This window comes from Dreissena polymorpha, chromosome 13, assembly GCF_020536995.1.
Source record: "Dreissena polymorpha isolate Duluth1 chromosome 13, UMN_Dpol_1.0, whole genome shotgun sequence".
Taxonomy (NCBI): Eukaryota; Metazoa; Mollusca; class Bivalvia; order Myida; family Dreissenidae; genus Dreissena; species Dreissena polymorpha.
Genome location: NC_068367.1, coordinates 51826218 through 51850508, shown reverse-complemented (window position 1 = coordinate 51850508; position 24291 = coordinate 51826218). Strand labels below are relative to the sequence as shown.

The following is a 24291-nucleotide window of genomic DNA, read 5'->3' as shown; positions in this document are numbered from 1 at the left end:
TCGCTTTAAAGCTTACAATTATCCCTTAAACAAATACATTTTTTGCAAAAGTTAGTTTCAAGAGACTTGTTCACTTATTAATAAAATATCTATTTTGTAAATAATTGTCATATATCAATGAGTATACAAAATGATTAAACAAACAAAGTAACACTCACGGCTAAGACATTTAATTCAAAATAAATGAACCCTCACAATCTGCAGGTTTTCATTGCCCATCTGCTTGTAATAAGAAACATGTCAAAACACCAGAGATAGCAGCTTGTTCATTGTTTAAGGCCATTGATTATATGATGACAGCAGCTTGGTGTGACATTGGATAATACAAATAAATCGCGGGAAGATATCGCATTGTGTTGTCTAGAGGTTACTCATCAATAAACAGCAGCAGCGGTGCGTGAGGACTGCCGTTTAGAACTGCCGTGTCATCGTAAACAAAGACCGACAGGACTGTTGTCCTGTCTTACAATACTGAATAATTAAGGAGGTTAACTGATACAGTTTGTGTCAACATACCGCACGCGTTTTGGGTCCTTTACATGAAACAAGTCCCTTTAGGGACCACTGATCTATAATACAACTCGTATATATTTATGCTTTATAAATAAAAAAATGGAAGAAAAAAAAACAGATTGCATATGCGATACAAATGCTTATTAAAAGTCAAACTCGCTTTTCCGAATATTATTCACTAGCGACATGAGCTGGTGCATCTATACCAGTGTTGACAAGAGTGATTTGTAGTAGGGCTAAGGATTGGTTAACAGCTGGTATATGAACGAACATAAAGTGCTAACATAAAGTTGAATTTTCCAGTTACAACGACCTCATGCTAGCAAAAACATTGACCCTCACAAACCATCAATAATAGCCACATGGAACTACCCAGAATGAAGAACATCATAACCCGATAAACTACGCCATGGTGAAAAGCGTTTCCGCTCTAGTGTGAAGATAACACGGAGCTTTCCAGTGGCCGACATTTTGAGCGACCACGAAATCGTTCTTTAGGCATTCAAGCTACACCTGAAAGCAGAAGCCTTCACAGCAATGATTGGAGGGCAATTTGCAGCTCTCGCCATCCTAGACGCTGCCGACACAGACATTGACACGTTGGTTGACACATTCAACACAGGAGTAACTAAAACAGCCAGTAATATTCTTGGCAATCATCGATCAGTAAACAAGCCCTGGGTCAAAACTGATGACCTTGAACTGTGTGACAATAGGAGGAAGAGCAGTAAACCAAGAAACCAATGAAAACATGAACATGGCAAAAGAAAACAGGATTGAAGAACCGGGCAGAACATTCAGGAAAACGTGAAGAATAACAACACAAAGAAAGCATACCAGTTGGTGAAAGATCTGACAGCACAAAGCAAGACGAACCACCTCTATCTATGACAAAGATGGAAACTTTTTGACTTAAGAACAAGGCATCCTGATGAGATGGGCTGAATACTGCTCCGAGCTTTACTACTTAAGAACCACAGGAGACCCAAATGTCCAGAATGTCCCTCCAGCAACTAACAACGACAACCACCCTATCATTCGTAAAGAACTGAAAGCAGCGATCAGATCGAGGAAAAAGTGAAAGAAGCAGGAAAGGACGACATCCCCAGGAAGCTGGTGCAGGCAGGGTGGAAGAGATGGCCAGCGTTTCACTGATCATCTGCAACAAGATCTGGCAGAAAGGGAATTGCCCACACTATGGACGCAATCCCTCATCATCACTCTCCTCAAGAAAGGAAACGTACAGCTATGTAAGAACTACATATCAGCCTCATCAGTCACCCCAGCAAGGTCATGCTAAAGAGTTTGGTTAACAAATTGAAGCATCAAGCGGAAAAGATCATCGCTGAAGATTAAGATAAGGGCGTAGCACAACAGAGCAGATCTTCAATCTCATAGCACTGTGCGAGACTTAATTACAACACCAACATGAATTCTACCTTTTCTTCATTGGTTCTAAGAAGAAAGTTGACAGGGTATGGTATGTAGCATGTAGGCTTCCGCGACACTTTACACCATCAATGCCAATCTGACCTGATTCACCGTACTCCTCTTTGGTGTTGACAAAGCCACCAGTGCTGTCTACTTCAACAGCAGCATAGGGGACTGGTTCAAAACCAAAGTCTGAGTGAGACAAGGCTGCTTGCTCTCTCCCACCCTTTTCAATATCTTCATGGAGAGAATCGTGTCTGACGCTTTGGAAGAACACGAGGGACAGTCAGCTTTGGAGGTAGATCAATCACAAGCTTATGTTGTGCCGATGACATAGATGGTCTTGCCGGAACGAGTTAGAGAGCCTTGTGGAACGATTGGGCAAAACCTATACAACCTTCGGAATGCATATTAGTACAGCGAAGACCAAACTGATGACCAAAAATTAACGGCATCAGCACTGACATCAGGGTCCGTGACGAGAAGCTAAAATCTTTAATTCTGTAAACAGCTTCAAATATCTGGGAGCAATTGTCACAGATACAGGATTGAAGCCTGAAATTCTCGTCAAAGTCAGACAAACCATAGCAGCGCTCACAAAACTCAAATCCATCTGGAAAAAACAAAAACATGGCCCTCTGGTCAATGATCAGCCTGATTCGCGCCTTAGTCATGTCCATTTTGTATGCCTGTGAGTCATGGGCACCAACAGTGGAGTTGGAGAGAAGGTTACAGGCCATCGAAATAAGATGCTTCCGAAGACTCACCGGCATCTCCTACACAGTCCGCACCACCAACGAGGAGGTCCGAAATAGAATCAATAATGTCACCGGAACACTCCAAGAGCTACCGACCACCATGAAAGGACGAAACCTAATGTGGTATGTGCATGTCTCCCAGGCCCGTACCCAGGCCATGGGCCCAGGGGCCCGGGCCCCCCCAGCTGGCTGTCGAACTATGATTTTTTTTAATAATCGGCCCACTGCAATTTTTTCTCTCGTGCAAGGGCCCACAGTACACTTTCCCTCAAAACAAAAGAGCAGCTATGTTTTATTGTCCCTGATAAACAAGGGGATTAACGCTCGCCAATCGAGATAAGCCTCTAGGCAATGTTTTCTTATCGCCTTGTACACACATCCCCGATCAGTCCCCCATTGTGATCATAATTGCTTCATCTATCGATGGTTGATGTAACATGTATTTTGATAAGTGCAGCGAATGGAAGCAACTGCTACAGGAGGTCGTAGACTATGGTCTGATAATTGCCGACTCAAGTTTTTTTCCTTCTTTGAGAAGGCCCTAGATGTATTTTTCCCTTCTAAAAGTTTAATTGTTTTTTTTAAACCTTTTATTGGGGATTTTAAGTCCCAATATATACTTTTTGCATTGAGAATAGGGCCCTGAATTTGAACCGGAACAAAAACACTGACAAAGGTATTAAAACTGAGTATTTATAATTTTTGAAAGGAAATCACTGAAAAAGACTACGATGAGATAGTTAACATGTTTGTTTAAAAGAAAAACAGATTCATAAATTTGCCGAGCAACAGATAAGAATTTGGCAGAATTAAGTATTTAAAATAATTGAGTACCGAGAATTGAGTAATATCAACCTATTAGTGGCTCATTGGTAAAAAAATGAAAATTGAAACAACAAATCGATCTCATTATATAAGTTAACCTGATCCAGTGTAGAAAAAAAATGTATAATTAAATTATCTCTTTCCTTGAATTTGTTTGAAAACAGTAAAATATGTTAAATTGATAATTTAAGACTTTCATTATTTCCCCCCAAAATTAGGCATTTCGCGCATTTTTTTCTTTCCCCAAAAAATCAGATTAAAAAAACCTGTGACGTTATTGATTTGTGAAAAAAAAAATGGTGGAAGCAATACGAGAGTTGATGTGGATAATCGTCAGTTTAAACCTGTAAGTTTCGGAAATCTAAAGCTTTTAATATTGTTGTGAATTCACACCAATGTTTAAAGCCTAAGACTTCCGAAATGTGCTGATTTACTTGTTATATTCCATTAATTCATATCACAAAATACGTTTTTTATAAGCATTAAAATTCACCTTGCAAAGTGCCAAATTAAAAAAAGTATATATATATGGAGGGGGGACCCCTCCCAAACCCTCCCCGGTTGGGCCCCCCCAGTAAAAAAATCCTGGATACGGCCCTGGTGTTTATATAACACAAAGACAAGTCGATATAATTTGAGTGGACAAAGGGCGTTGTTTAATTTTTTTTTTGAATAATATCTGCGTGGATCACTGGATTTCGACATAAGACATGACGACATGGATATAACATTTGTATTTGTATATTTCGATATTAATATGACGATATATATCGTCAACAATACATTGGTGAGATGACCTAGATTATGTCGACCAAATATTTTTCGGCAAAAGCCGGAAACATTTAAGTCGCGATTTTATCTTAATGTCGTTATGACCACTAAAATTAAGCGGGAAAAAACAACAAAACTATGACGACATGCCATGTTATTTCATAGTAAGTCGATATAAACTAATCCGTCATGACCATTTTATTGGGGTGTACAATATACGCTTCCATAGTGTTTACCTGTACTTCCTGGCATAATTATCAGCAGCGGAAACATTGAAGTTCAATAGATGTGCGCATATTTTCATGTTTCAGTGTATGCAAACTTAAAAAAATGTTTTAATGTATAGCAATCGCTGTTTGAAATTAAAATGTGCATACTTGTTAAAATAATTGCTGTCAAAACATGTTGTCGAACTATATTCTAAAACTGGAATATTTATGAAAAGATTTCATGATGTATGTTATTATAAGAATGCCATAATTATTATAACAAAAAGACAAAAAGACGTGTTTATGTTGTTAAATTCAACGGATGTCATGTTCCCGTATTGGCTACCCCGGGGGGGGGGGGGGCGGGTAACTTCCTATATACGGGTATATAGGGGTGTGCCGATTATATGGGGTGTGTTTTTCGACTGAAATTATAGATATGGGTATTGTTTTGAGCATCTAAGTATAGATATGGGTATTGAAATCAGAAATTTGCTTGTATATAAATGCATATTGATTTGAAAGTTTCAGTATCAAAATGGGTATGATGAATGCCATTCTTGTATAAAAATTGGTATCAAACAGTAAATTTCAGTAACGGGAAAGATGCAGAAACTCGACTGTGTCCACTTTATCAAATTCTAGTATTTAAATGGGTCCCGTTTATCAAAATTCTTGTATTGAAATGGGTCCACTTTCTCAATGGTATCGTTTACAAATGGGTATGCTTAAAAAAGAAAAATGTGTCTACTTTATCAGAGTTCCGGTATAAAAATGGGTCAGATTTCGGAAGTCTCATCGGGACACCCCTACCCTAAAATTTGGGAAGTTACCCCCCCCCCCCCCCCCCCCCGAGATTGGCACACCTTCGACAGTATCGGCCCAAGAGATTAAGCCCGAGGGCGAGTGATTTAGAAGGTGTCCTTTGTACAACATAGCCTTGTGTAATATATCTATCACTTACCCGTACCGCTTGGCCTCCGAACAATTGCGAGTAAGCACATTTGACTTGAGTTTCAGAATAGAATGTTTTTAAGCGCTTTTAAAGTACTTAAGCGCTGTAAACGTGTGACGTCATAAGAGCATGAAGTTTTCATTCGTTCAGTTGTACCGAGTAACGAATATAATATATTAGAAGTAAACAGGTTGAAACGCGTATATTTTGTAAACCATCATCAAGTGTGAGTGCCGGTCTTGACCAAGAGTTGGTTTTTGTGGAAGTGTTATATTAACCCATTTATGCCTAGTGAACTCTTCCATCCTTCTAAATTTGATCAATTTATTTCCAAAATTAGGGATGTCTAGTATATTTATTTCTATATTTAGAATATTTATTACAGAAATTCCTTTAAGCAAACAGCGCAGACCATAATGAGACACCGCATTTCATCTGGGTCTACGCTGTTTGCCAAGGCATTTTTTTCTAGACGCTAGGCATAAATGGGTTAATCTAATGAACAAGAATGCTAGTTCTTCTGTGATCCTCTTTTATCTTTTATTCAAATCAGACATACCAGACATTGTGGCAAGTCATTCAGATAACATCCATTCAGAGTATTTTTGTCTCCAAAACTAATTTACAAATAACAAATGCAGGGAATTTATGTATCGTTATCGTGATTTAACAAACACCAAAACAGGAAGATTTATTTCAAAGCTTCACATAATAGAGATCTAAAAACGCAATAGAAACATTTCAAAATAAGCTAGCAAACCACGCGAAACAACACCTGCCTATCCATGAACTCACATGACAACTTACACAAAATTTTATCTGAAGCGTTAACAAGTTAATATAAATTCCTATAGTTGAATGTTTTGTGACCAAACACACTGTTCGCTTGCTTGTAAACGCGAAAGGCTTGGAATAATCAGAACATGGTGCTTAAGTAATTAAATTGTGAGTAGACTACCATATCAGTGCACCTTGATAAAGTGAAGATACGGTGAACATATTTATTAATGCATACTGCCCTTAGCGGTACTCATACAAAGCTTTTGATCAAGTGTTATGTTGTTGACAAGTCTTTGAAAAAATATATAGGTTGTATCATCATTTTCATTACTGTATTAGTCATGTAATCCAAAAAACAATCTGCTTACTTTTAAGCGAATGGTTTAAACATTTTAAAGGTTTTTTCCCAACTTACGCGAACAATGTTGTTAATAAATTTGACTTAATCCGAGCATATGTAGCTTTGATTCCTTCATTTGTACCGGGTAACGAATATAAGGCGGGTTGAATAGCGTTGTTCTGGTCGTCTTCAGGCAAAGAAACCGGCTCTGTGAAGCCTACTGTATTGCGTTGAAGGGTCTGTGGCAGCTGACAATCGTTGAAAATACGACAGCGTGAATTGGAGCCAGGTGAACCAACCTTCGCCAACAAGAACTTGTACTGAGCGTCTGTCAATGCCAACAACACGATCGAAAAGAAGCCCTTATAATTGTAAACGAGGGATACACTGTCTTTCGGCTTCTTACTGGCATCATCCTTTCCGTCGATTGTTCTTCAGCAGTGTAAAGTGTCGTCCAAGATTAGCCTGTGCAGTCCGCATAGGCTAATCAGGGACGACACTTTCCGTCTTAATTTGATTTTCGGTAAGGATTGACTTCCTTGAAACTTAAAATACCATAAAAGCGGAACGTGTCGTCCCTGATTAGCCTGTGCGAACTTAACGCACACGCATTAAGCCCAGTTTTCTCCTCAGAACGCGGCTTAATAGTTCTACAGTTCTCTGACCACCGCTTAGTGATTCCGCATTCTCACGAAATTCAAATTTCGCAGTAAAGGTTCTTGGCTCTGTATTTGTAAACAAACAAACCTAATTCGGTAGTTGAAATGAATGCACGCAGAATGCTTAGAAATACATTGTTACGAACGCATTTCAAATTAGTCCAAATGCGTTTCAAACTTTCGAATAAGTCCAAATGCACTTCAAACTTTAATTCGTACTCCTCCACTGCTTCAGCAACTACACTGAAAATGCAACTCAACCGGAAATGGAGATCCACTCGGGTCAACGACGCTTTCGTATATTTCCGTTGTTTATTAAATCAACATTAACACCAAACTTTACTGCACAACCATGATGACGTCATTTCGACATCAAACAATTTAGTTCAAATATTTAGTGTACCCTAATGACGCTACGAAAACGTTTTGGCATACAGTATGTAACAAAACCCTGCCTGAATCATATACACGTATATCGTATATTTCTTGCATTTAGATCAGCATACTATATTGGAAATGTTTAAGACAAGCGAAACTTTATAATGGGCCGGATACGGTTGCTCTTTATTTTTTATAATATCGTAAAGATACCTCTTTTTGAATCCTTTATGCGGCCAGAGCTTCGAGAAAAACAACACGGGGTTTAGCCGAATGTACATGCAGATGAAAAAGGTTTAACCCATGTATGCCTAGCGTCTAGAAAAAAAGGCCTTGGCAAACAGCGTAGACCAAGATGAGACGCCGCATAATGCGGCGTCTCATCAGGGTCTGCGCTGTTTGCTTAAATGAATTTATGTAAGACATATTCTAAATATAGAAATAAATAGACTAGACATCCCTAATTTTGGAAATAAATTGATCCAATTTAGAAGGATGGGTGAGTCTACGCATTTGAAACGGAAAAAAGTATGTATAAGCAGTTCCAATTTAGCAAATTAAGCAGTGAATTAGTGTCTTTACTGAACAGATTATATCAACATGATTTAAAGAATAAAAGAAACGTCTTAACTCAAACATATGCAATAATTATAGATTAAAACACGCAACAGGTATTCCATCTATTCATAATGGCATACCTAACAAGTAATGTCCGTCGGTTTCTTACCATTACTGATCGCAGTGTGCAATTATTTTACGGCTGTCACATCGGAGCCGTGTATAAACATCAAATTAAAAAGGTCAATTATTTCTTAAGCCTGATTGATTCAGTGGTTGCGCTTTACATTTTATTCCTTACTGTTATTACTCCGTACGTTAATCTGTGATTAATCTCGTTTTAATAATAATCCAGGGCTGCTTGTTTTAATTTTCTGTACAAAGAATAGCAAATCCCGGATTAGTTCTCGTGTTAAACAAAATGGTGTATATCTCACTGATTTGAACGAAAAATTAAGTGGAGATGTTCAAAATGTTGCTTGCATTAAGATACGCGATGCACTATTGCAATGTGCTTCTTTTGTCCGTGCCTCATACAATTCAATGAAGGTTGTTGCTCTTCTATATCTATAAATCAACAATCATTAGTACAAACAAAACCACATTCATACATATACATGTATATGAATAACTTCAAGCAAAAAATGACAATACCGGTGAAGGTTTTACTTGAAACATTGATACGTTTTACTATAAATAAGAAGAAAACTGGCGTGTTTATATTATACGTTTCATTTTAATGTTCAGTTGGGAATATTATCCCGAAAGTAGTATGTTTAAATCTGGCAAAACGCATGTAAAGACAGAGATTATCACGTTATCCATCAACCTACGATTTTACTTGAGCGACATCATGATCTACTTTATTATCAAACTGCCAGTATGCTAGCTAAAAGGGTCAGCTCTATCTATTCTACATGGACCAGGTGGCTTGAAGAAGACTGCAAATTTCAACCAGAAACTGCAATTTCCGGGCAAACAATATTGAGACAAGAAAATGCCATCGGTTCTAAGAGGGCGATATGATTGCCATTGTTGAACTAACTGCCCATGTAAAAACAGAAAAGATGTGCGCAAGCAAACAAACTAAAGATATTAAAGTACCAGGACCCCTGGAACAGGTTCAACAATGCGGCTAACAAACCTGCAAGGGTTGAGAAATATTCGCTTGACCGGGTACGTTTCCTAAAACCCATATATATATATGCGTGGTAAACATGGGTTTATATCTTTAAACAATTACTTTTCAATAACACAGTAGTTTGATAGAATTGGATTTAAATGCAAATAAGTTTACCTAAAGTAAATCTTTATGAGAGACGTTATATACTCAAAAACAAATCATGTTAAAGCTTGTCTAAAAAAAGTCTAATAGGCCGACGTTGCGTTTACCTGACAGGGATACAGGAAATCACGTTTTACAACCACATGGAACACAATATAGATGTTTGGTTTATCAATAGTGACTCTTTAAATATGTATTGTTGTTTAATAAAATTTCTGTAGATGTATGTAATGTGCTACATGGTCTGTTTTGTTATTTACATGTCAATGTTATTGATTAATAAACATTCACATTATAATAGTTTTAAACTGTGCATTACTTGATTCACGTGAATTTTTAAACTACAAATTCATTTATACAAACTTGTGTATGCAATCTCAAAATTAAGTTCCATGTCAATAATTTATTTTGAATATTAATTAAAAAAGTATACGCAAATAATTTCGTTTTTTAATAATCTGCATCAATATCCCCCCTACCTTTATTGATAATTAAAAAACACGTTAAAAAACGACTTAATAATATACAATGATTGTTTTTGTCTCGAACAAGCAGATTCTTAATATTATAGTACTTCAGACAAACCATATAAATTATTTGTATCCACAAGTGTTTATTTCTCTATATGATTGTGCACATTCTTCTTAACGTATGTCTTGTAAGTAAATAAGTAAATATTAGATGTGCAATTTCAATATTAGATGCAATTTTTATTCCCTTCATAACTTACCATGTCAACCAGTTGATAACACTATCATCCAACTTTTATCTTCTACCATTAATTATAAATTTAATAATACATATATTATGTAGGTTATAATCTTGTCTAAGCTTTACTGCGGAAAAAATGTTGTTGTTTTTGTTGATGATGAAAATGATTACCACACTCATCGCGAGTATTCAACGGATGGTTTAAATGTTCATTAATTTATTGTTCAAAATTAAATTATTTAAGCTTACTGCGTGACTTGTCCGGCTCATAACAATAATTGTATTTTTATGCTATTTTTTCATTAAACAAAATATTGCATTACGGGATTACATTGTTACAACTTTGGATAATGTACGATTGCGTTTATCTCTTAACCCATTTATGTCTAGCGTCTAGAAAGAAAGCCATTGGCAAACAGCGTAGACCCAGATGAGACGCCGCCTGATGCGGCGTCTCATCAGGGTCTGCGCTGTTTGCTTAAAGGAATTTATGTAAGAAATATTCTAAATATAGAAATAAGCATACTAGACATCCCTAATTTTGGAAATACATTGATTCAATTTTGAAGGATGGAAGAATCCACTAGGCATAAATGGGTTAAGCTAGCTAACAACCATTAATTGTTTACAATAACTTAAAAAGCGTTATCATAATCATATGAGTCGCGTTCTGAGAAAACTGGGTTTAATGCATGTGAGTAAAGTGTCGTCCCAGATTAGCCTGTGCAGTCCGCACAGGCTAATCAGGGACAACACTTTCCGCCTTAACTGGATTTTCGTGTAGAAGAGACTTCCTTTAAACGAAAAATACCATAGAAAGCGGAAAGTGTCGTCCCTGATTAGCCTATGCGGACTGCACATGCATTTACGCACATTCATTAAGCCCAGTTTTCTCAGAACGACATACTGGTCAGCGAGTATTTGTCGGACGAAATTCAGGGGTTTTCGTGGATTACTCCCTTAATAAGGCAAAATACGGAATGAAAAGTTTACCGATATATCTTGGGTTCGTCATGTACAAGTGCATGTAAACAAAGTCGGATTTTGATGTGCGCATGCGTATGTACGAGGCCCGCAAATGGGGTCATCAAAGGGAGGTAATTTTACAATATACAGGAGTATTTTCCGGACATTTATATAATTTGAGTAAATCGCAACAACTTATGTTTAAAATGGCATTTTTCTGAACTGAAACGATAGAATCAAGTGAATGTATTAATTTAATGGTGCAAAATGTATTCTTCAGTGTGTATTAATAGGGTTACAATTGGAATCCATATCAGTGCATACAAGAATATCCGTTTTTGATGTCGCTTTGAAAATGTTATACGGTAATCGCATTAATAAATAAACGTGGAATAATTTCATATGAGGTAGAGAAACAAGGCTATAAATTATCATATCATTGGTATTATTTATAATAAGATGATTATTTAATACCAAACACGTGTTTGATTCAATGCATAATGTTTTATAATAATCAATACATCACAAACGTCAAAAGCAGCTCACATTAATCTCGTGCACGAGAAACACAAGGGACACAGCCATTCACTCTTCACAATACAGCCATGGCTTACATGTCTTACAATACCAGCTTTCTCCCTCTTCCATACCCTCTCGCAAGTATTCTTGCTCGCTAAGATGCAAACATTCAAAATGGTACCATTTGCCACACACTTTCTCATCACACCCGAACCACACAATGCCCTTGCTCTCATCCAACACTCTCCCTCTCATACAACAGACTCCACACGTAAACTTCTTGTTAGCAAGTTTCCCTCTATCCCTTTTCTCGTCCGCTTTTTTCGTCTGTTCCTGTTCCCTGGCCAATCGCTTTTCAACACGTTCCTCTTTTCTCTTAATCTTTTCAATTTCTTCCTGCTCTTTCAACCTTTTCCCCTCGTCGGCTTCCAAAGCTCGCTGCGCATCTCGACGGTCTTTCTCGGCGGAAGTTTTCGCTCGTTCCTATCGGAGGAAAACCATTGTTAAATGCATGTAATACGATTTGCTATGACACGAGACAGTAATGACGAAATAAGTGTTAATGTACAGTGGCACATAGAAAATGTGCACTGCTTCTGAATGTTGGATGGTGTTGTATTATGGTAATTAAATACCTACGCCGTACCATTAACTCCTTCAGTATTTCGTCACCACTTATTACTCGTCCCTCTGTAACTATTCTTCTTTTATTTCGTTGAGCTGCAGGTTTTGACGCTGGTGGTACTAAAATGTCAGCAAGTGACTCGGGCACTAGACCGGCCTTGACCAGAGGGTTAACCGTGAAACGTCCACATTCTTTACATGTCTGGGCCGAGTTGTCATCTAAAAAGAACGCATATGTTCATAATATGAAAAACAAATAAATAAATATGAGGATGTGTGCCAGGTGTGTATCATTTTTTTTAAACATATGCTATTAGATAATCATTTTGCAGGTAAACTGTTCCATTAATATTTTACACAGCGGGAAACATCGCCGGTATAAGCTGGGACTCGTCTATGGCTCCCCTGTCTAGTGGGACGATACCAGCTTTGACGAATGCCCCTATGATGGTAGACGGTGTGATGCGGTCCATCGCATACTTCAGTAAAACAGGGTATTTGGATTTCCCTATAGTCAAAGACGGGCAAACGATTCCCAGATCAGACGCAAGGGATGCCATGTTTGACTTTAACGGGCCAATTATCTGAAAATGGGTTTTAAAAATCCATCAATAAAATTCTTATACAAATAAAACACTTGTTATGTAAGTCCTCATTTACCTTACGTGTTTTTATGTGACTGAATGCATTCGAGTACAATGTTAGTTTGATTGTTTAGCCTTGTTAATAAATTATTCAACGATTTTTAGGCGTTTGATTAGGATGCTATTGAGTCTGAGATACCTTCACATCCATCGGCTGCAAGATGTGCGTGGTATGGCCGGGAAACCCGATCAGCACAACATCGTTCGCCCTGGCAGCCTCAATAACTGGTAGGGAAATGTGTGCGTCATGATTGCCATGATCAACACAACCGGCCTTGCTCGCCCACAGTGGGGCAGAAACCCTTTCATGAACCATGTTTGGAACAACTCATGGTCGATATACCCCGTCGAGCTGCACCCATAGAGCCATGTTTCTGGCACGCCGTCGGTAAAACGCGCGTATGGCAATGAACCCTGTATTATTGTTCAAATTTAAACATGTATCACCAAGTACCTTGGCATGACATAAAAGCATGTATATAACGTACACAACTATAAACAAAAATGGTTATATTAAATCATACTGTTTCCATTCGAGTTAAAATGAGTCGTGTTCTAAGAAAACTGGGCTTCATGCATGTGCGTAAAGTGTCGTCCCAGATTAGCATGTGCAGTCCGCGCAAGCTAATCAGGGACGAAACTTTCCGCTTGTATGGTATTTTTAGTTTCAAGGAAGTCCCTCCTTACCGAAAATCAAGTTTAGGCGGACTACACAGGCTTATCTGGGATGACACTTTATGAACATGCGTTAAGACCAGTTTTCTCAGAACAAGGCTCAAATATTATATTACAATTTCATAATCTGTAAGCGTTTAAGCTTGGATAATATTTAAGTGCTTAAACAATTCATTGCATTTGTACAGAATACAAAATAACCTTGAAAATAATCCGTGTAGGGAGAAACCGCCCATCTGCACAAACGCAAAGGTGCGCGGTTATATGGTTTCCTCCACCGCCCATAACTTTCCGGCTGATGGTGTGCTTCCTTTTTCCAGTAGCAACTTTCTCTTTGGCTTTTTCTTTTCCCGACCAACCGGTCTCGTCACAGTTGAATATCTTCATTACGTATAAGTAAGTGTGTAAGCAATGAAATTTACGATTTGAATGCACTAAGCGTTTCATCAGTAAGTAAATAGGTTTATCTTCGTTTTTAATTGAATTCCGATGTTTTTTAAAGTAAAATAATGTTATAAATTACATTAACAAGACTTATAATGAAAATAAAACCTTAAAAAGCTAACTTATATTTTCACTAAATTCATATAAATATTCCATATTGATGTCAGTTGATATAGACCCGTTTAAGATATAAAACAACTTACTTGTGACGGTTTATCTTTTACACCATACTGTGTGAGGATTTTGTCCAGAAAGTCAAAGAATGAGTATATGACATCCTCCCTCGACACTGAGGAACGTGCCAGATCCAAACTCTCGGGCGTCCGTTCCTGAAGTTCCGGGTGGCGCGCAAACAAATTTCGGAACCTTTCGTCTGACGGCCCATTCTCTGACACCTTGTTACGGATATGTCCTACCTGTACGTTAGTTCGAAAGTAAATCAATATAATATCATATAATACAACAACAACTGTGATGTAGGGGCGGGACCGTGTTATGAAGACGTATAATTATAAAGGAATGTACGTGTCCGTTGTAAATGAAACAGTCAAGGGTAAAACATTCCAATTACATGCACAGTATTCGTAATGAGATTACAGACTTTTAAATTGTAAATATAAATGATCGAACCAACCTCCTTGCTTAATGATTTCCCGAATATAAACACGGGTTCTGTTTCGTGTCATAGGGAAACCATGATCCGCCATGTATAATAGATAACTCACAAGAGCCCCCTCTTCCTCTTCGTTTAATAGGCTCACTGGACCTGTGCGTGTCTCGCCAACACGCCCATGTACATGGTCTGACAATGTACTACGTGGAACATTGAATTCCTGTGCAGCGACACTAATTTTCATTTTGTGCTGCCTAACAGCAGATACTCCACGCTGCAGCTGTGTCTTTTCCCTTGATTGCATTTGTTTTCTGCAATCCAATCCATTTTTGCATTACAGTCCAATTGTAAAACAGACACTTAAATATACAATTATTCCTTTAAAGTCGTTTAATTAATGCTAGCATTCCTAAACTAATATTTGGCTATCAAATGTGGGGCTTATTCGTAAAATAACCATGCAAACATTAACATAGATTAGACTATTCAATATTACGAAACACAGCTATTACAAACTCATCAAGGGCGAAACTACCAGCAGTGAATGTATAGTCGTCAATAAGGTTTGCTTCCCTTTAATCAAAGAGTTAACTATAAACATTTTGCAAGCAAATCAGATATCTGTTTATAAAAGTGTGTCGAGTTTTTAATGTAAACAAATCAATAACGTAAATAGTTTGTTGCTGTTGACTACATCAATTTCGTGCTAAATATGAGGTTTTAAGAAAAAACAATGGAGATATGGTAGCAGACGACCGAAAATGTCAAGAACACAGGTCGGGCCTTATTAAGTGACTTATTTTGCGCATGCGCGTACTATTAATATCCCCCGCGCGGGGATCACATTTCATTGCGACAAAATTTGTAAACATTACAGTTATTTAACTACAATACTTGCCTTTCAACGAATTTCTGGTGTCAACATCGAGAAAACAATCGCGCGTAAGTATGTGACGTAGAAAAGTGTGCTTAAGGGTTAAAATACACGAAATAAATAGAACGTCCGATAAATACTGCTGTCCGACAAATACTCGCTGACCGTTTAGAATCTCGTTAACAGTTTTTCTATTGGATCAGCGTTTTGATTTATATAACTGTGAGATGAAGCAAGAGGGTTAACTACCAACAGGCGACGTGAAAGCTGTTGTTAGCTTTTAGCTGAACATAATGCAGGATTATGCATTCGCTGTTGTAAACCTCTGTCATACTGGGTTTAGGCTATTGACTGTATAGACGCGGTTAGTGCGTAGCGTCTTTCGACAAGTGCACTTCAGGACCAACATGACTATACAGTGTTGGCGTGCAATATGTGGATTTATTGGATTTTAAATCACATGTTCAATGTTACGTTTGTGAGAATACAGTGTTTTAGAATTTTAGCTACAAGAGATAAACTGCAGTTTGTAATTGTGTTATATAATCAATACGGTTTGAACTGGAACACAAAATCAACATCAAATATAATTTTAATTCAATACATTTTGTAACGAATAGAACATTTCGACAATTTTAAAGAGGCCGCACTACACGGCCGTCCAAATAATAATTATGCCTCTCCAGCATGTCAAATGGGTACACGACAATCTAGGCTATTTGTTACAGCTACAAGGCTACTCGTGGGTTTAAGTATACTGCAAATGCGCGCCTTATTAATGGTATCGGTGAAGAGGGTGTTACTTATTTCATATCAAGCGAGCAGACAACATTAATAGGCTACGTACGATGGAGGTTCGTGTGTCACGTGCATTTTCATTCTTGACGCTAATATTGGGAGTGACAGGAATACTAGCTTCCGTTATATATTTTTCTTACTACGATGCTAATATTGCACTAGTAAACATAGTCAATATAGGCACCTTTAAGATTGATTTGCGAGTAATTGTCATAGTTTATAATCGGGCACATTCCGTCCTTCGTTTACTAGAATCTCTGAACAGGGCTCACTATGAAAATGACAATGTTAAACTGGAGGTCTGGATAGACCGCTCTATAAATGGAACCGTGGACCAATTAACGGCACAAACAGCGCGGGAATTCCGGTTCCGTCACGGCGCGTATGATGTGATCGTGCATCCACAAAATGTTGGCATATATGGACAATGGTTATCTACATGGAATCCCAACAATAATCCGCAAGAAATAGCCGTGATTCTCGAAGATGACCTCGAGGTGTCGCCGCATTTCTATAAGTATCTGAAGCTTGTGCATTCCAAATATGACCATTACCCAGAAATTAACGGATTTGCACTGCAAGGTCTGTCCATTCATCACGGGGTTAAAACATGGCAGAGTTTCATTAACTACACAGATGGCCAGTGTGTGTACCTATATCCGGTCCTGGGAACTTGGGGATTTTCGCCGAGCAGAAAGAACTGGGTTCGATTCTTGGACTGGTATGCGGAAGCAAGAAATACATCCGACTTTAAACCGAATGTTCCCGGGAATGTTGCGACCTCTTGGTATAACACATTTCTTGCACAGGGAAAGACGAATACAATGTGGTCGATGTGGCATATTCACTTCGCCTGGATGCACAATGAGTACACGTTGTATCCGAATTTTAAAGGTATTTACTACGAAATAATAACACGACATATTTAACACGATATATCGCCCTTGTGTAAGTAGCCTAAAAGGCGATATATTGTGTTAAATATATCGTGCGTCGCCGCGACTGTCGCGCAAACTATCGTGCTTCGCTTCGTATGTCGTGTCTCTCGTTGAAAGGGCGACCCTAGACACACGAAGCGATACACGATATTTTGCGCGACAGTCGCGGCGACGCACGATATTTTATTATTCAAATATCGCCCATAATTTCCGAGTCTCGTGTATCGCGGTCTAATTTCAGACCGCGACACTAGACACACGAAGCGATACTCGATATTTTGCGCGACAGTCGCAGCGACACACGATATTTGTTCTGTTCAAATATCGCTGTAATAATATCGCCTGTCCACTGTCAGGTTTTTTTAAACGGTATTACGGTAATTTTTATTCATTTATTATCAATATTGCTGCCCTCGACACACTTATAAAAGAATATTCTAGCCTTAGTAAACCGAGTACAAATTAATGAATTTTCATAATAATTTTGATATATATTGACAAGGATATATGTTATAAACTATTTAGAAATTTGAACAATGGAGTAAAATTTAATTTATAACCAGAAGATTTCTTTTCATTGCATGTGTAATCATCATTTATATGTTATCCAGATTATTGACGAGCAACATTAATGTCCAGTCTATTGATACATTAATTAGACGGTATTTTTGTTGCTGGTATTTTACTTTTTAAATACCCTTTATAATGCTTTATCAAATAAATTATCGGCATAAATAAAACTGCATACAGTGCAAACAACAATTTATAATATTTATTATAATATCGGCTAACAAATACGCTTTTGAAGGGCGCAAAACGTTTGTTTCATATTGCTTAACAGGGTTCCAGATATAATATATATGCCTATTATATAATTATATTCAGATAAAGTTCACACTGTTACTTTTGTCAGTTGTGTGCATGTGTGCATGTATAATATGATTTAAACAAAAAGCACGTAATGCACGTTGAACCGTAGAATCGAACAACTAATAACTCAACCTTGGGAACTCAGTGTTATATTGAAAATCGTTATTCCAAGCGATTTTCCTATCATCAAATATACGTGTTTATGAAATATTTATGTAATGTTAAATATTTATTTATGGACAGATTGAAGTATAAGAAGCGAATAGCTTGCTATATCAATTATATGCATTTTAATTGCTGATCAGACATTAACATTATTATAAAATATTCTTATATCAAAAGATATATATACGACATGATGCACATGCTTGATGACGTGAAAATATCCCCTTTTTGTCTCCCCTGATTTTTTGAAAACCTGACAGTGGACAGGCGACATTATAACAGCGATATTTGAACAGTACAAATATCGTGCGTCGCTGCGACTGTCGCGCAAAATATCGAGTAATAAAATATCGTGCGTCGCCGCAACTGTCGCGCAAAATATCGTGTATCGCTTAGTGTGTCTAGTGTCGCCCTTTGATCGCGAGACACGACACACGAAGCGATACACGATATTTTTAAGCGAGAGTCGCGGCGACGCACGATATTTTTCGCGACAGTCGCCACAACACACGATATTTTTCGCGACAGTCGCGGTTAAGTACAATAGTTTGCGCGACAGTCGAGGTGACGCACGATATATGTAACACAATATATCGCCTTTTGGGCTTCTTACACAAGGGCGATATATCGCGTTAAATATTTCGTGTGTCACCGCGACTGTCGCGCAAAATATCGTGCTTCGCCGCGACTGTCGCGAAAATTATCGTGCGTCGAGCGACTATCGCGAAAAATATCGTGTATCGCTTCGTGTGTCTAGTGTCGCCCTTAATGAAAAAAGGGGCGAGATTATAGATGGCACTATCCGGATTCCGTATTCACCAGATGTATTTGTCGTATTTCAGATCACCAGGGTCTGACCACCAACTGGATGGAGCCCGGCTTGCATTACGACGCGAACAGTTCGAGACAATCGAACCCTCTTCTGGAGACCTGGGAACCCGGATATGAGAATATGCCAGCACTTCCGGCACGTCTCGATATAGACGGAAACGTGACTAGTCCACCTATCCTTAATAGTTAGCGAAACGAACTCAAGTCCATATTTTCGTGTTTTTAGACGTTTACGTGACCCTTTTGCGCCGAGTGTGTGTTTTCTGCAGTGATGACGTATTTAACCGCGTGATAAGTTCTGACGGATTATGTAGCCAAACTGCAATGCCACATATATATGGATATCTGAGTTTCCGGAGGAAATGTTTTAGGGTAAGCCGATGGTCAATCTTGTACTGGATATTGAATTAAGAGAGCTGAAGTGAGAGGCGTTCGTACGAGAGGTCAAATGAGCGTAATATTGGGATCATTTGTATTTACTGTTGTTTTTACTTCAGAGCATTCCGATTATAAATGTGATTCTTGTTGTTGCTGCTTTTTTCAAAATAAAGTTACGTTTGTTGATAATATCTCATATGGTGTTAAAATCAAGTGTGTGCGTTTGAAATCTCAACCAATAGTCACACTTTTTATTCAAAATTACGGATGCGGAAACGATGTTTATGGACTCAAAAACAGATATAGCGGTTTTAAAGATAAGTCATTACATGCAAAAAACATAGATTATAGCATCGAAGCTAAAGAGCTTCAGTATATTGACATGATCAGAAAAACAAGTATAAAAAGATGAAAACAAAAATGCCCGCCCTGCCAGGGCGCTTTGGATTAAAAAAAATCACCTAGTTTTAATCTGGGTCAATTGAGTTAATAAAAAAACAAGAACTGAACTGAACGCTTATCGAAAACATTTCCCCACTCTAGTTTAATGAAAGCCCAGCAAAACGTTGTTGTTTTTTTTTTTTTCAATAAAGAGTGAACGTTTCCCCGGGGACACGTTTCGTTGGTATGATATAATAAGTAATGAAATGATATTGCGATGCATTTAATGTACGTTAAGCTATACGAAAGAGCACTGTTAATAACGGGTAGATTGTGTTGCAAGTTTCTAATTGAACTGTGCGATTTGTGTTAGCGTAAGTTCAAGTCATACGAGATGCATCGACGTAAACAGTGTGAATACAAATATTTCTGCACGTCCAACTTCTGAGGAAATACTTTAGGCCACTTACACATAGCAGACACATTAGGCAATATTAGCGACAGTTACAAAAGCCTTCTCTGTCATTGAGCAATGTGAATAAACCCCTAAGCACATTAAAAAACACCGTTAATGTTCATTCAAATAATACAATCTCTTCACAGGCATTATTGCGTAACTTCCGTGGATGAACATACATGTATTCTATAGGTCTTTGGTATTAACAACAACATGAATTTCTTAAATTATTGAACGAGAAGTACAAAACTGAGCGATTGGATTAAACTGCAAATACGTTTAACATTTCCGTTTGATGTTTTGCTCCAACTACTCTGATTTTATATCGCGATTGTAAGCATGGAAATCGTTTGGCAGAACAGTGTGCATACAACAATTGTCCTAATATTTGAATGTTAACAGAAAAATAAAACATGTTTTAAACTTTAATTTTCAGTCCAACTGGCCATCGTTTCGTTTACCTGACAAATATACAGGCCATCACGTTTAACAACATCATGACCCACAATATATAGACGTTTGATATATCTCATGTGACTATTAAAATAGTTATATTTGTTTTGTCGGAATATGAGAAATGGTCCGTATTGTTATTTAAATTTCGATGTTATTGAATATCACTACTATCGCGAGTAGCCCAGGGGTTCTTTCAATGTTTATTTTATTAACTTAAAAGAACACATTTTAAGCGCACTGTGTTACATGTTCGGTCACATCAAAACAGTGGGAAATTATTCATGGTGTATTTGTAGTAAGACACGGCCGTAGAATTCCCTTTTAAATTAAACTTCAGAAATGCGATATTAGGGCATGTAATCCCTGCCGAGTGAATATCCCACCAGCAGGAAAATAATTCAGAATTTGAACCATGCTACATGAAGCCATATTATATTTCATAGAATTTCTTAAAAGTACTACTACTTTTCAAAATACAGTGCATGCATTCGCAATGTTTAGCCAGTCTTTGAGATTTAACGAGCTAGAGTTCGATGGTCAAGAGTGGTCGAAGATATCAAGACTCAATTTAAGGGGCCTTTTCACGTTTTGTTAAATTGACAAAATTTAAAAGAAAATTGTTTAAGATTCGAAAATTTTCGTTCTAGTTATGATATTTGTAAGGAAATAGATATACTGAACATTTACCATGCTCTAAAATATCCATAATATGCATCTTTTGACGATTCGAAAACCTGAAAATTATAAAGCGTTGAACAATTTGGAAAATTCTGTTGTTGTCGTTAAGTTTTGTGAAACTACGAGGATTGGTAATATGAAGTAAAAAATGCATTCCCTAATTGCATGAGCACAGATGGCCGAGTGGTCTAAGAGGAAGACTTTTAAGTCCAGGACTCCAGAGGACAGTGGTTCGAGCCCAGTTGAGGGTTACCTTTTTTCTTTTTTGTATTGTATTGTTGTTTTAACTGGAGATTTTTAGGTCCAATGTTTACATTTATCAATATAAAGCATTTAATGACAAACTTCAATACATGCCAAAATCTGTGAAAAGGCCCCTTTAATGTACCTGTTTATCAAACGACTTCTGTTTTTCGAAAGTATGGTTTGTAAACGAAACATTATATGCGAACATATAGTTATTCGGTTATTCATTGCGTATCCTGAACACATTTAGGCTCCGATAAATCTGTCCAGTAAAAGATGGCAAAAAGCAGGTTTCATGGAAACCCTAGTCATAAATGGGTTACCATTTATGCCAAGGGTCTAGAAAAAAGGCCTTGGCAAACAGCGTAGACCTAGATTAGACGCCGCATGATGCGTCGTCCCATCAGGGTCTGCGCTGTTTGCTTAAAGGAATATCTGTAAGAAATATTCTAAATACAGAAATAAATTTACTAGACATCCCTAATTTTGGAAAATTATTGATCTAATTTAGAAGGATGGGAGAGTCCACTAGGCATAAATGGGTTAATATTGAAAAAAGGTATCCGTTTACGTATAGATTTAAGTCATGTTGATTCAGTAAAATCGTCGTAGTTCCGGTACTCTGATTTTAAACATCATCCACTGCGACAACAAAGAAATTATAATTGTATGTCAATCAGTTTATTTACACATTTCTAGGAAAACAGTTTAATCATTTCATTAACTACCTCGTAAGTCCATCAACAGACTATTTATTATTTCAATATCGCAAGGATTTCTGTGTTTAAATCAATTTATATAAATACATCACGAACATTCCCATCGGAAAATAAATTGCTACCTTGGTCATATATACCGATTGGGCTATACAAAGACTAATGTTGATATGCATTAATTGTCACACCCTTGAAACCACAACTCTTAAAATTTCTTAACACAATACTAAAGCACTAAAATGAAATCATTTTCTGTTTGCTTTTGGAACCAAAAATCAATACTGGGTAAGCCATGCTAAAGGCAAGTCTCACATCTATAGAAATGTGTTTATTGATGGCAATACTCCATTCATTGGTTCTTTAGAGAATTAACAATAGCAAATATTCTACTTTTGTTTTCTAATGGCGTTTGTTCAGTGTTGAAATTTGTATAGTTTATAAATTACTTATTGGACTTGGGAAACAAACCATACAGTTTGTTGGTATGTCTACAAAATATATTGAATAATTTTGTTCTTTAAATAAATAGCATGGAAATATAATATAGAAATTCAAACATAGCGATGAGAACAATTTACCACGTTGCCTGCACAAATGTGGACTTTACACATTGCTAATTGATCAGAACAATTTTATTGGGAATTCTGATGTTTGTATTAAGGACTGCTTCACAGAGCACGGCCCATATATTTAACGTGTCGTATCACATGTGGGAAGAAAAATAAGACATGTTAAATCGTGTACACACTGTCCGTTTCGTTTCGATCACCTAACAGTTAAACAGAACATCTAGTTTAACAGCCGCATGACGCGCCATGCACAGCGTCAGCCGTGTGATGTCCCATTACACCTATGGCCAGTGCATACGTAACTAAGTATAGTGGTAAGAAAGTAAAGTAATTGTTTATTATAGTTTCATTTGCTTATGCTATTTATGTAACGGCATAAATACATAAGAGCATCGTGCATTATAAATCCTTGGCCCATCGGATCAATGGAATACATTTTAATTAATACAAAATAAATTCATACATTAATAATGAGAATTAATAATGTATCTTACTTTGAAAAAATATCAATCGTGGTTATGTTTATGTATTTAGCTTAATTTAACTAAGTTTTAGTATCTGAATGTTATAATGATGTTAAAGGAGTTTAAATCAAATTCGGTTTTGTTATAAGCTTTTAGAAAACACATGCTAATTGTATTTTGTATTCATTATTCATATTTTTTTTCCACATAAATGTACCCAAGGACGATTTCGAATACACATCCTAAAGAGTCTCACATCTATTGGCTCGTCCAAATACGGGAGTTCACGGACCGAATAACAAGCATGCATTATTGATAATGCCAGATGGTCATTCCTATGACCAATTAATCATTTATTGCTTATTAATACTCCAAGTTTCTTCAGCAGGTATTTATCTCAGCTGAGAAGGGTAACTAAACTGTAAACACACGATTTCGGTTACCGCCGCACTCTGGATGCCGGCTATAACGGATGTAGCTCCTGTTGTACGCATTTGAAGAAAGCAAATGGGCCGTGCTCTGTGAAAGGGGGGTTAAATGAATGCGCGTAGAGTGTCATTATGATTAGCCTCTGCAGTCCGCACAGGCTAATCAGGGACGACACTTTCCGCTTTCATTTTAATTTTCGTTTACAGAAAGTCTCTTCTTAACAAACAACAACAACAACAGTTCAGGCGAAAAGTGGCGTCCCTAATTAGCCTATGCGGACTGCACAGGCTAATTTGGACGACAATTTACGCACATGCATTAAACCTTCTTTCACAGAGCACGGCTCAAATGTATTGCGCATACCGGCAAGTAGTTATATAATT

The 24291-nt window shown here is 37.4% G+C and overlaps 1 protein-coding gene and 1 long non-coding RNA gene across 3 annotated transcripts; one reads left to right on the top strand and one right to left on the bottom strand.

Annotated features, from left to right (window-relative positions):
* Window positions 1–11573: 11573 nt before the first annotated feature.
* LOC127855458 (uncharacterized) lies at window positions 11574–15076 on the bottom strand. Of its 2 annotated transcripts, XR_008037550.1 has the most exons (7): window positions 14680–15076; window positions 14249–14461; window positions 13803–13982; window positions 13066–13340; window positions 12640–12866; window positions 12305–12501; window positions 11574–12141 (listed from the first exon to the last, which is right to left on the bottom strand). It is a non-coding gene; the product is annotated as an uncharacterized LOC127855458 (long non-coding RNA). The 2 variants fall into 2 exon arrangements; XR_008037549.1 differs by having other exon boundaries at window positions 12305–12866.
* Window positions 15077–15848: 772 nt separating this feature from the next.
* LOC127855446 (uncharacterized) lies at window positions 15849–19703 on the top strand. The gene is made up of 2 exons (XM_052391026.1): window positions 15849–17224; window positions 19146–19703. The coding sequence occupies exons 1-2, from the start codon at window positions 16381–16383 to the stop codon at window positions 19322–19324; spliced, it is 1023 nt and encodes a 340-aa protein (XP_052246986.1). The 5' UTR covers window positions 15849–16380; the 3' UTR covers window positions 19325–19703.
* Window positions 19704–24291: the final 4588 nt, after the last annotated feature.

Coding starts and splice junctions, on each gene's coding strand:
- LOC127855446 (XM_052391026.1), top strand. CDS start 16,381: ATGGAGGTTCGTGTGTCACGTGCATTTTCATTCTTGACGCTAATATTG. Junction 17,225..19,145: donor GTTGTATCCGAATTTTAAAG/GTATTTACTACG, acceptor GTCGTATTTCAG/ATCACCAGGGTCTGACCACC.